The 13343-nt window shown below is 36.0% G+C and overlaps 1 protein-coding gene across 2 annotated transcripts in view; it reads left to right on the top strand.

The window, feature by feature from the left end:
* Nucleotides 1-4699: 4699 nt before the first annotated feature.
* Nucleotides 4700-13343, top strand: part of LOC106867805 (importin subunit beta-1) — a 26619-nt gene continuing 17975 nt past the window's right edge. For both annotated transcript variants that reach the window (XM_014912834.3, XM_014912826.3), the window contains exons 1-2: nucleotides 4700-5183; nucleotides 5927-5985. In XM_014912834.3, coding sequence (XP_014768320.1) covers nucleotides 5144-5183; nucleotides 5927-5985 — 99 coding nt within the window. In that variant the 5' untranslated portion in view covers nucleotides 4700-5143. The remainder of the gene's footprint in view (nucleotides 5184-5926; nucleotides 5986-13343) is intronic.

The following is a 13343-nucleotide window of genomic DNA, read 5'->3' as shown; positions in this document are numbered from 1 at the left end:
TATAGTAGAAGACACTTGCCCAAGGTGCCACGCAGTGGGACTGAACCAAGAACCATGTGGTTCGAAAGAAGCCCATCACATATGTGTGTGTGTGTTTATTTGTGTTACCTTGTCTTGACGTTGCGTGAGGTCATTTGTTTCCAACATTCAGTGAAAACATTTCTAAATATGGGTTGAAATCTAACCTTGCTTGTAAACAGGTGAAGGTAGATAACAGGGAAGTGTACCTGACCATAGAAAATCTTCCTCAACGAATTCCATCTTACCCATGCAGGCATAGAAAAGTGGACGTTAAGTGATGATGAAGATGATATATACATAGATAGATGGATTGATCGCCATCAGTTTCAATGATGAATATTTGAAATCTATGAACTGAATTAGCACGTAAGCGGTTGAGCATCGTTCGCAGCCCTTTTTGTGTACGCCCAACGGCTAATTTCCAACCACAACCAGTAAGACACATGAGGCTGGAGGTGATACGTCAATGCTCTACCATGTGTCATTACACCGTGTATTATTACAGTTTAAATTATAAATACAATCAGTGCTACAGTATTCTATACACTTCCTATCGACCCAGTTTTACTCCACAAGGTATGATTAGAGAAAATGACATTTGCTTGAGTTGCCGTGCAGTGCTATCGAAACTAGACACTGTGAAACAAACTTCGTAACTATTCAGCCATACAGCCCGTACCCTCACAACATATATACATATATATATATATATATATATATATATAGAGAGAGAGAGAGAGAGAGAGAGAGAAAATGGAGAATAAATAGATGTAATTACAGATTTATTTGCATGTTGTAGAAATATGACGTTTTTTTTTTAAAAAACATTACAAGTAAATTGGAAGGTGAAAGCTCATAAAAGTTAAGGAAAAAACTTTTTTGAGCTTTCAACTTCCGATTTATTTGTAATGTTTCTTTTTTTTAAAAAAAAAACGTCATCTTTCTACAACATACAAATAAATCTGTAATTACATCCATCTATTCTCTATTTTCTTCTCTTTTTTTCCCTCTCTATATTAATAATTTCAATAATCCTAAACATATACAAATGATTTTACAATTATATGATACGGATTGAACCAGTGGAATTCCTTGGATTATATATAATCCCTAATGAGGATTTAATTTCCTCGAATTAACTATATATATATACGACAGGCTTCTTTCAGTTTCCGTCTACCAAATCCACTCACAAGGTTTTGGTCAAAACCATGTGGTTGGGAAGCAAGCTTCTTACCACAGCGCTAATAATTTACAAGTCCCGCGTCAAACTGTCATCGTTCCTTCAACTTCTAAGGAAGAATGTCGAACTTTTGTACATAATTCTATGTACTGTACATGCAGCTTTGATGAGTTGTCGTGCATCTGAGCACTATACACAATAATTTCATTATTATTATTATTATTACTTTTGAGATAAGGCTCTTGTTTCTAGCGAGTTGAGTGACTCTTAAGAGGCATGTGTATGTTGTCTGTGTGCGCGCGCGTGTGTTATATGATTTGTCACCTGTACGTTATTGAAACAACTGTGAACGCTGAAATGAATGTTAATACCAACTCCATCCTTCACTTGCCACTCACATATTATATATATTTATAGGGTGAGTGGACAAACGAAAGAAAGAGGCACTCAACGCAATTAGTAGGAGTTACATATATTATTTAAAAGTTTGATGCGGCCTAGCCCGATGAAACTTTAAGCCTCCGAAACTTTAAGCTGCATAGGGCAACTGATTAAAATAATATATATATATATATAATGTGTGACTTAGATTCATATCATTACTGCTTTAGGGGCCTCAGTACTTAATCTAATCAAGCACATGTTCACGTTGACATTTTATAGACGAAGTTGTAAAACCCACGCTTTCACACACACACACATATATATATATATATGATTTTTCTCAACGTGGGGAAGCGAGAACGGAAGTTGGAGACGGAAATGAAATAAAAAGTTTTTCTTGTGTTCTTCCTCAATCTTTTACTTTCTACTTATATACATTTGTGAACCCACATACATAATACAATATATCGGCTTTTGTATATACATTCATATATATATATATATAGGTCATATATACAGATGTATGTAGTAATATAAACACATGCATAACTTAATGTCACGGACCAGTTGTAATTTTTAATTACAGTAAATTAATCATAAGACTTATGTATTGAGTACACCGCACTTCGTTAACCAACTTACCACACACACACACACTGAATATCACAATAATGTTCCGTTCCATTTTCTTTTCAATATCAAATCATCGAAAGGCGGCGAGCTGGCAGAAACATTAGCACGCCGGGTGAAATGTTTAGCGGTATTTCGTCTGCCGTTACGTTCTGAGTTCAAATTCCGCCGAGGTCGACTTTGCCTTTCATCATTTCGGGGTCGATAAATTAAGTACCAGTTACGCACTGGGGTCGATGTAATCGACTTAATCTGTTTGTCTGTCCTTGTTTGTCCCCTTTAGGTGGCGAGCTGGCAGAACCGGTAACACACGGGACAAAATGCAGTGGAGGCAAAGAATACGCACCACCACCCGTCTTCGGTGTAACCTCAACCGCCGAAAAACTGGTGGTGTGCGTATTCTTTACCTTCGTTCAAAATATTTAGTGGCATTTTGTTCATCTTTTATGTTCTGAGTTCAAATTCCGCCGAGGTAGACTTTGCCTTTCATCCTTCTTAGGTCGATGAAATAAGTACTAGTTGAGCACTAGGATCGATGGAATCGACTTACACCCTTCTCCCAAATTGCTGGCCTTGTGCCAAAATTTGAAACCAACATCAGATCATGATTCGGTAGAAATAACAGCAAAATCTACTTTATATCACACAACTGTATTAAAACACATGCGCACACACATAAGAAGTCTTGATCTGGACGCCACCCAACAAAAAAACTCCTCAGAAAAGAAAAAAAAAACGTGATGATATTAATCTAATGTCTTTCATCAGAAATATCCAGAGCCGATGTGTGGCTGTTCTCGTTAACTGAAGTTTGTGGCTTGCTGTGTTGTACACACACACGTGTATATGCTAAAATATAGAAAACTAACAAACGTTGATCGAATATAGAACCACCCAGTGCCTATGTTAAATTTAATAAATCTTTATTATAAAGTTCTTGAAAATGACTGTAAAAAGTTTCAGGCGGTTCCTTCGTTTTCAAACTGCTTCAATAAACTACCACCTGTGATACACACACATATATGTTTGGTAATACAAACAAGATAAAGTACATCAACTTCTAATTTTAAATTGGCAGAAGTTATAGGATCATTAGTGTCTCAAGAGCAGAGAGTTTCGTATAATGATACCATACTTTGATAAGTGACACACGAAATTCTCAGCCTTCGAGTCACTTTGTAGCTACGTCGACTAAAAGTAATATATATTTGATGAAAGATCGAGCTGTTAATGACTTTAAACATATATGTTTTAAATCATTAATTGTTTAATGTATATGTATGTGTATACGTGTATAAATTTGGTGACAACGAAGTTTCGCCGGTTGTAGCTTTTTCATAAAATTTGAATTAGCCAGCACTGAAAAAAAAATGCTATACATGTATAATATATGTGTGTGTATTTGTGTTATGTATGTATATTTGTTTGATGCATATATATATATATATATAAAATTTTATATACATTATATGGCCTGTATATATATATATGTACACACACTCACTCACACATACATACATACAAATGACCTCATCGAATGTCGCTCATTTGCGTCAAAGTTTGAACTGAATTGAGTTAATCATTATTGAATTTCGAAGGAAGACAGTTTTTTTTTTCGAAAAAAAGTAAAGTGGCGGGAAAAGAAAAATGAATGGCTTTGAATTAACTCCCCGAAATCATTCGATGTTGGAGGAAAAAGAAACCTGCCTAGTTCTCGTTAACTTAAACTTTTAACGAATGATATAAAGATTATTATTATTATCATTATTAGAAAAGTAATTAAAAAGTTACCCGGAATTTATGAATATAATTGAATAACGAGATAATTTTTGAAAAATTGATTAGTGCTTGTGTTGGTGGAGGTGGGGAAAAAATTATAGTCTAAAAAGAAAATGAAAGAATGAGAGGAAAAGAAAGACTGAGAGAGAGAAGTGCAAAATAAAGAGAGCGGGAGGGAGAGAGACAAGGAATTAATGTGATAGAGTAAGAGAAACAGTGTAGTTGGAGAAAAAGTAAAAAGAAAGTAAAAGAGTAAAAGGAACGGAAGAAGTGAGAGTAACATGGAGGCAAAGAGGATGTGTGGACGTAAGAACGACGTAGAAAAGATAAGAAGAAATGAATGAATTAGTAAGGGAGAGGAGGAATCCGTGAGAGGGTGGAAAAAAAGAAGGAAAAAAACAAGCGCTCGTGTGTTCATCATATCTATATGCTAGGCGCGTAACAAGTGGCTGCAATGTTAGGAAGTTGAGAAACAGCTGTGAAAGATAGCCAATCAGAAGAGGCGTCTTTTGGAAGAAGAAGAAAAAAGAAAGAAGACGAGAAAGAGAAGTAGAGTTAGACAGGGAGAAGAAAGTGAAAAAAAGGAGGGTTAAGAGAAAGAAAGAAGAAATAGAGAAGTAGAGAAAGATAGGAAGAAGAAGGGAGGGGTTAAGGTCGGTGATGTATGTGAGTTTTTGAGGAAGGATAACTCTTGTCTTACTCACTCTGTGTGTGTGTTTGAGTAAGTCAGCCACTCAGTCCACTTATTGTTCAAAGCATCCCCACATGGGGGTCTAACCCGAGAGGTTTTTTTTTGGCACGAAATATCAATTTTTTTTGTTAAAACACAACTTTTTTTTTGGTCTTGGTCCTATTATATAAGCCTCCTGTGACAACAATTACTGTGATTATTTGAAAATAAGATCAAGCAGGAAAGAGAAGAAGAAAAAAAAAACGTACTAAACTGGTTGGACATTTAAAAAAAAAATTATTATTCTGTCTGTGTCTGTCTTTTTCTCCCTCTCTGTCTCTTCACATATTAATCTGTTCTTCCTCTGGTTTAAAACAACACTACATCAAGAAGAATATATATAAATTATCTATATATATATAAAGAATCCGGCTAAGTAATTGAGAGGCGCATCATTCGAAAAAATCATAACCGCCATGAATCTGATTACAGTTCTCGAGAAGACCGTTTCCACTGGTAAGAATTAAACCATTTTTACTGATATTTAAAAAAAAATATACACACACACACATTCACAGATATCTCTGTGTATCAAAATTATATGTGTATTTCAAATATATAACATAATATTCATTTAATACTTGGGATTATTTCAAAGGTTATTCCTTATTTTATTCGATAAACACACACATATATATATTTATATAAATATAAACATGTATTAGAATGTATATATTTTAATATATACATCGTTTTTTTCGCTTCTGAATTAGTCTTTTAACGACGATACCATCATACCTTCTTACCAACCGACAAGATACCGGCTACTTCAGTCAGGAAACATGGCTATTGACATACATACATACAAGCATATACATACTTACATACATCTATCTATACATATTCGTGTAGATGGAGGAAATTACTATACACATCCATTTATAATCTGGTTTATTTATCTGTAAATTTATTACGTATATAATTACAAATTGATAGATTTTTTTTCTGCAATCCGTTTTCTTTTCACACCTCCATCTCTTCAAAGACTTAGACAGAAAAACTATTAGCTGTATAATAATCAGTTTTTGTCGGCGAAATAGTGTATATATATATATATATATGTATATATAATGCCGACAACGTGTATTACTCATAGTAGTAGTAATATATTATGTAAGACTTCATTATATATATATATGTATATATATTAATTTCACATGATGCGTGAAAATTAATTGAATATCTTTATTTTTTTTCAGAAACAAGTGAGCTTGAAACAGCGCAACAATTCCTGGAACAAGCCGCTCTACAAAATCTAGTAAGTATATAGCTATATACCACACAAACACACATGTAAAAATGTGTCTGTGTAAGCTATGTAAATTGTGGCCTTTCAGATTTAGAGGGGAATGTGACATGCTCGAACCATATATCCTTGTTTTAATCAGACTGCGGCCATGCTGGGGCACCGCCTCGGAGGATTTTTTTTTTTATTCGAACGAATCGACCCCAGTACTTATTTTTTCTAACTTGGTGCTTATTCGATCGTTCTGTTGCGTGTGTGTATGTATGTATATATATATATATATATATGTACACGCAACAGAACGATATATATGTATTGTGTGGATACGTTGTGAATCTGAGATTGACATGGAGATAAATGATTGCTATAGATATAGATAAATCGATAGCTATAGACACATACACACGCACATATATATATATATACATATATATATGTGCGTGTGATGCAGACATTGTAATAGAACTTCTTAGCGATATAAAGTTACTGATAGTAATAGAGAGGGGAGAAGGGGGAGCTAGTGAGAAAGAGGGAAGGGGAGAAGAAACGTGAATTGAGCGGCAGTGAGAAAGTGACATGTAGTGATGGTGTGAGTGGAGTGACAGACGAAGGTAGAAAAGTTTAGCGAGGGGCAGAGAGATAAAGATAGAAAGGGTAAGAACGTTGACTAGTCGGTCCTATCCAATATGGCTACTGAAGGCCGATTGTTGAGGATTTAAAAGGTCTACAAAGAAACCCAGTTATTAATGAGACTAATTTAAACATTAAGGAAATAACTTCTATTTGGTCCTTTCGTCCTTTTGTGTGTTTTTTTTTTATATCAAAAGGCTTTTTTTTTTTAGTTAAATAAAAACTATCTTCTGTTATGTGAATGTTTGAAAAATTTTAGTCGTTGGTTTGGCTTGTCTTAATTATCAAGGTTTTTCTCAGAATAGGGACGATTGTTAGTTATTGTTGCATCATGTTTATATATATATACGTACGTGTGTGTGTGTGTGCTTGATTAATCGAATACTAAAATGGTTATGTAAATGTTGCTGCGATTCAGCCAGTCTAGCTTTTATTATTGGGGCAGTTTGATTTAAAGATTGTTTCCTCCACTCATGGTTTAATTTTATCTTCCGGTAACTGTGTGTGTGTGTATATATATATGGTACTGTGTGTGTGTATGTATATATATATATATATATATATATATATATGTGGTACTGTGTGTATGTGTATATATATATATATATAATGTATTGGTATAGTCATTCTCTCAGTGCAAATGTGTTACATTTTAATGTCATACAAATGTTCATTCCGTGCCGCCAAATTATCTTCACGTTGCTACCTTTCTATTGCTATTTGTTAAAAGCCCACGACAGATCTTCTAAACTGCTTTACATATGTTTGGGATTTCTTTCTTTCTTTCTTTTTTTTGAAAACATTTAAATGCGAAAGGAAATCGATATTTTCAATAAGACTTTTTTTTTTTTTTCTGATGATTTTAATGGAATTTGAATGCGATCGGTAATTATCCGCAGCGGAACGGTTTTCGGCTAAGAAGCAGAAATTGATGGATGCATTTACGTATGATTTGTGTCGTCTATTTATGAGCCAACATTTATATATATACGTAAAGATACACACACACATAATATATATATGTGTGCTGTCACACGTGTGTGGATAACTTTTCGTGTTAAATTCCCAAACGCCATGTCAGAACTCGGTCCAAGAGATATAATTGTGTGTGTGTGTATTACATGTATGTGCATTACTAAGAATTGTGAAATGGCGTTTGAAATTTGACATGAAAAGTTAGACATTCTCGTGTGTGTTTCACTCGCTATACATACCGATTAATAATTCTAGCGATAGTCTACTACAGAAAAGCGAGGGGGATACAGGTTGAGGCTTTCTGCTCTTTATAGAAAGACATTTACTATATTGGCAGACGTACACGTGTGTGGGTGTGTTGTGCGAATATCAGACCATCGTGGAAATGGTATCCCTGTCGATCTAAAAAGGATTGTCTTAAGAGGAATGATGTTCGTTATTTTAGCACGAGGTCAACCCAAATTAAACATTCTCTGCCTAGCTACAATAGATGTTCTTCCTTTTTTATTTAAGACGGGGCGATTAAATTTGGTTGCTATTTCTAGCAAAAGCGGTTACAGTGAAAGGCCATCTCGTATAGAGGAGTGGTTAGTATTAAAGTTAGTACAAGGGTAAGAGTTCTATAACATGAACCGTGTAAAGCGTAATTGGTGGTGATCGTGGTAGTTTCTTAATCGAAATACCATCTCTACTACTTTTTAAAATCCTGACTAATCTGTTGCCGCCTGTTGGTGTTGGTCGTGGTAGTAGCTAAGATAATTAACCGTCTGATTTTTTTCCCCCTTTTTGTCTTTATTTCGTGAAATATTTCGGCAGATATCACATCCTCTACAGTCTAGTTCAGATTCTGTTGTTGATTAAAGTGTACGTACGTACGTGTGTGTGGTCGTTACGCAGTTGTTAAAACTGAAATCTCATTCAAATCGACCGTTGAGCTATGTCGTTGCTAGTTGTAAGGTTTTATATTGTGGTGTTGGTTGTAATATAGCATCAGTTGTGACGTTCTGATGACTATATAATAGTAATAGTGGTAAAAGTCGTGGTGGATACACACATACAGTTTGAGTGCTGTTGTCGGTGGTGGTGGTGGTGGTGGTCGACACTAGCTGCTTTCCCACTTCCTCCCGCCATTCTGCATGCAATTAGCGAAACGTTTCGACGACTTCGGGTAGATTTTAGTCTGGACTCGGAACAACTCGGCTGACACCCGTTTCATACAGAAACGGATTTCGTGTTCAATTATTAACCCTTTCCCTCCTACAAATGTGTCTAAAACAAAGGAGACCCTTCCTTCAACCACTTGCTATCCACTTCTCTTCGACTCTAGTTGCCATGTTGTGTCAATTGTGTTGCAATTAAAAATTATTGTAAAACGTTGGTGTAAATGATATGTGTGTGTGTGTGTATATTGTACTTTGTACTGCTAGTACAATGGTTTAGTTTTGTATTGTCTATAATGTGTGTCACATTTGTGTCTACTGCGTGCACTGACATTTTAAAATGAATATTAATCGAGGAGGTTAGATACACACCGGACTGATGGTTGGTCAACGACTTCCGAGTTCGTATCACACTGCAGGCGTTTTTGATGTCTCGTGTGGAACTTTAAATGCTGTCTGTGGATAATTTTGGCCAGCATGTTACATCTGATAGAATATACATATATCCTGGTTAGAAGTAGTAAAACGGGTAGAATCGAATGGACTTGCTCTACATCGGCAAATAGTAATTGCAAAGAGCCTTTTGATACTAACCTACCCCATATCACCCTCGGTAATTATTTTTTTAGGGAAAAAAAGGCAACGGATGTCAACAAAACTATGGGGATAAAAGAATAGTGAAGCAGTTGCTGTATTGTGGGTTAATAAAACGACTGTCTTAAAATATTGTGGGACAAGTTTGAGAAAGAGTATTACTATCATATAATTTAGAATTCTGAAGTCACAACCTGATATTAGTTGTGTAGCCAGACCAGACCCTAGTGTGCTGGAGTGGTAATTGATTATGCCCTGTTGTTGCTGCTATTAGCTAGGTTAGTTGGTTGGATTGATGTAAGCTAATTGCAGTGTTGTGGAGAGATTTCGCCTCTGAACTAAACAAGCCGAATATATTTTGCTGGTTCTTTGGTGTTGGTGCAAGTGATATAAGTTGCACAGACACGAGTAGAAGTTTTTGGCTGCCGACCATTAAGTGCACTGGTGATCACAACTATTAAGTAGCATTATTAATGCTAACTCGGAATGTCTTGCTAACTCACTCACATACTCTTCCCTACACTCCTGTCACACACACACACACACACACACACACACACACACACAGCTAACTTTATAAACTAAAACTTATGAATCACAGTATAGGTGCTACTTTTTATCTAAGTGTTTCAGACAGACTACAGCCATGCAGACTACTACGAAGGATTTTAAAGTCAAATAAATCAACCCCAGGTTGTTTTTTTTTTTTTTTCAAGGACTGGTACATCTATCAGTCTCTATTTGCCGAACTGCTAACTTACAGGGATGTAAACAAACAGTTGCCATGTTTGTCTCATGTTAACTACTGCAGTATAGTTTTTTTTAACAGAACTTCCATGTTTAAGTGAGGTTTCTATAACTGGTAGCTCTTCCTGCATCATTTAAGTGTACAGGGGGCTTTTACTGTGGCACCGGCATGTGAGGTTACCAATGTCTTGAAAGTGGTGAGAACAGGAACAAGTGTCTTGCTTAAGAGGAGATACATTGCTTCCCCAGCTAGAGAAAGAGAGAGGGGGATGGTGAGAGTGTAGCCTCAATGTACACGGTGAATGGGGATTGAGGAATAGAAAGGATGGGGGTAGATAGGATTTTGAAAAAGAATGTGACTGATGATTAGAGATGGGGATTGAATTGGATGCAGGGAATATCACTTGGGGGATGGAGAACTGAAGGAAATAGCCAGTGGGTCGGTTAAAGTTACCTTCTCGTCATGCCGACTCAAGGCTTAGTTTCTCAGTTTCCATGGTGTTATAAATTCCCCAGCTGAGTGGGATGCTGGTCTGTCGTAGGATTACTCATTTTTGCCAGCTGAGTGTACTTGAGCAACGTGAAATGAAGTGTTTTGCTCAAGAACACACGTCCAGAAGTCGAAAGCACAATCTTCTGATCGTGAGTCCCAACACCTGAACCACTAAGCCATGTTCCTCCAAGTGGGTTAGCGTACAGTGTGGAGTGGATGGTTTTTATTTACTGCACCTGAGTGAGTTGTACCACCGTTACATCCCGTGATGAAATGGAGGCCCAATAGATGAAGCTGATGTTGGCCCATCACCTTCATTTTCAACTCTTCAGCACTCGGATTACTCAAATGTAATTGCTTATTCATGTTGTCTTGAATTAATCATATATTACCTCTTAACTTTGAAATTTCAGTGATGTGATTGTTTTTAGAATAACATTGTAGGATAGATGTGAGAGGCCAGATCTGGCTGGTTTGAACATGAAACAGGTTGAATATTATGGATGGTTTAAATGCTAAAGGGTTAATACAGACTGCTTTTTTACTGCCAGTTTGAATTCAAATAACCATTTAGGGGTGAAATGTCATTGTTTTTTGTGATGAACCATTTTCCCAATCTCAGAATGGGAGTTTTCTACAATTATTATTGTCAAGTAATTTCTTAGCTGGACATATCTTGCATACACCAGAACCATTATCAGTGATTGAAGAGAAACTTTAGCAAATGTCAAACTTTCCTCTTGTTTGCACCGTTCTTTCTACTGCAAGGTTATATTTTGGACTGTAAGTCGAGCTATGAATTTTCTTGCAACCAAATTGGTTGGTTAGAATCTGGTTTATTGCCTTGCACTGTCATTGGAATGTCAAATCTAGGAAAGAACAGGCTTCAGTGCATTTAATGGCTGAGTCAACTATAATCAACACATTCCCAGTATTTTTTTTTATATGTATCCCTAGTCTATATGTAATCTTTCTTGAGAGCACTTATCAAGTACAAGGGGTGCGTTTAACCCTTAAACTGTGAAATAAAATTTCATGGTTATTCTGGCAATGATGGTAAATATCTACCCCCAAAAAATAGACATGGTATTTTTTGCAGTTCACAATACCTTAGCAAACATGACATGGCCTCAACAGAAAATAGTCCCAAACCTGACATTCCGCAGCCAAAAGATAAGCATTTCTTTTGACAGTAATCTGAATGCTAAAGGGTTAATGTTTTAAATGATTGATAATAAACAAATACTAAATTATTCCATTCTGACATAGGTGTGTCAATGTAACAAATACTATCAAACTGATATGATATTGTGTACTTAAGCACACCAAAATGATTGCTGGTTTTATCTGGCATGTGAGTGATTTTGAAATCGGTGATAATGATAGCTTTCCCAGAAACATCCCTTGGAAAATGAGTAATAGTTGATAGGTTTGCTTTTGCTGCCTTGCGCTTTTGCATTCAGTTCCACTGCACAGCAAGCGTTTTGTAGTGCTAAGCCAACCAAATCCTTATGAGTGGATTTAGTGGGCAACATTGGCAAGAAATCTAAAAATTTGTCTCTACCTGTCTTAATATCGTACTAATTGGAAACGAACGTCACTTGTGCAAGTGATGCTGCTTGTTTACAATCTTCTGTGAAAACCTGTCCAGCTATTGTGCCCTGAGTCCTTGAAAGACTGGTTGTGGGGATGGATATTACCTTGCTTAGAAACCTGATGAATAGCGACAGGAAAATAATCTGGCTGTAGATCTACCTCTATGAATTAAGCATGGAAAAATGGATGTTAAAACAATCCGTCTCCCGCATGAAAGATTTCCCAGCTGTAAAATGTCTTTCAACACATATCACTGGGTGAGTTTTTATGTTGGATGTTGCTCCGATTTCTCAGAATCAAAGTATGACTAACATTCTGGCAGTTTTTCATTCTGAAACATTCTTGCTACTGCAAATTCAGAAGTTGTTTTACATTTGACAGAATCTTATCAAAACGGGTTCTTCTGTCTTCTCAGCTTGTTCTCAATGGTTTTCTCATTCCTTTTTGCTGTTAGAAGCAGCTGAACTATGTCTGCAAATTTTCAGTATTACTCTTTAGCATTCAGATCACTCTGTCAAACGTTACACTTATTTATTCATTGTTTTGAATTAATCATGCATTATCCTGTAGCTTCATGATATCGGTGGTGTGGTTAACTTTTAGAACAACACAGTTGTGTAGGTGTGAGGGGCAAATCTGGCAGCTTTGAATGTAAAACAATGTTTAAGCCAAATATAACCGTTTGAAGTGTTAAAAAGATAGATAAACTATCGATAGTTTAATAACACCATATATTTGGAGCACATCTGTTGAATTTTGTCATAGTGTCTATGGAAAATGCATAATTAATGCATTGGGATTAATTAGCTCTTTTCAGATTGGCAATGACATCATCTTGACTCTTTTATTCTGGGTTGCTGCAGAAGCAAGTGTATAATCATGTTTATGCCATTGATTCCCTTCTGTATGGAATCTATAGAACATTGGGAAATGGAGCTGCTATTTCTGAGACCCAGCTGAAGACTATTAAAGACCATTATTTTTGTTTATTGTAGACATTTGCGTAGTCCTTATCCAAATTGTTAGTTTGCACTCTTGTACTAAGCTAGGACGCTACTCCCTTGAGGGATTCAGTTGAACAAATCAACCTCAGTCTCTATTTCAAGTGTGGTATTTATTCAGTCGGTCTCTTTTTGCTAAACTACTGTTAGGGATGTAAACAAACCTCAGTTGTC

The sequence above is a fragment of the Octopus bimaculoides genome, chromosome 22, assembly GCF_046866305.1.
Source record: "Octopus bimaculoides isolate indiv1 chromosome 22, ASM4686630v1, whole genome shotgun sequence".
NCBI classification, from domain to species: Eukaryota; Metazoa; Mollusca; class Cephalopoda; order Octopoda; family Octopodidae; genus Octopus; species Octopus bimaculoides.
Note: the sequence above shows the minus strand (reverse complement) of the source record. Positions and strands in the feature narration are given on the sequence as shown.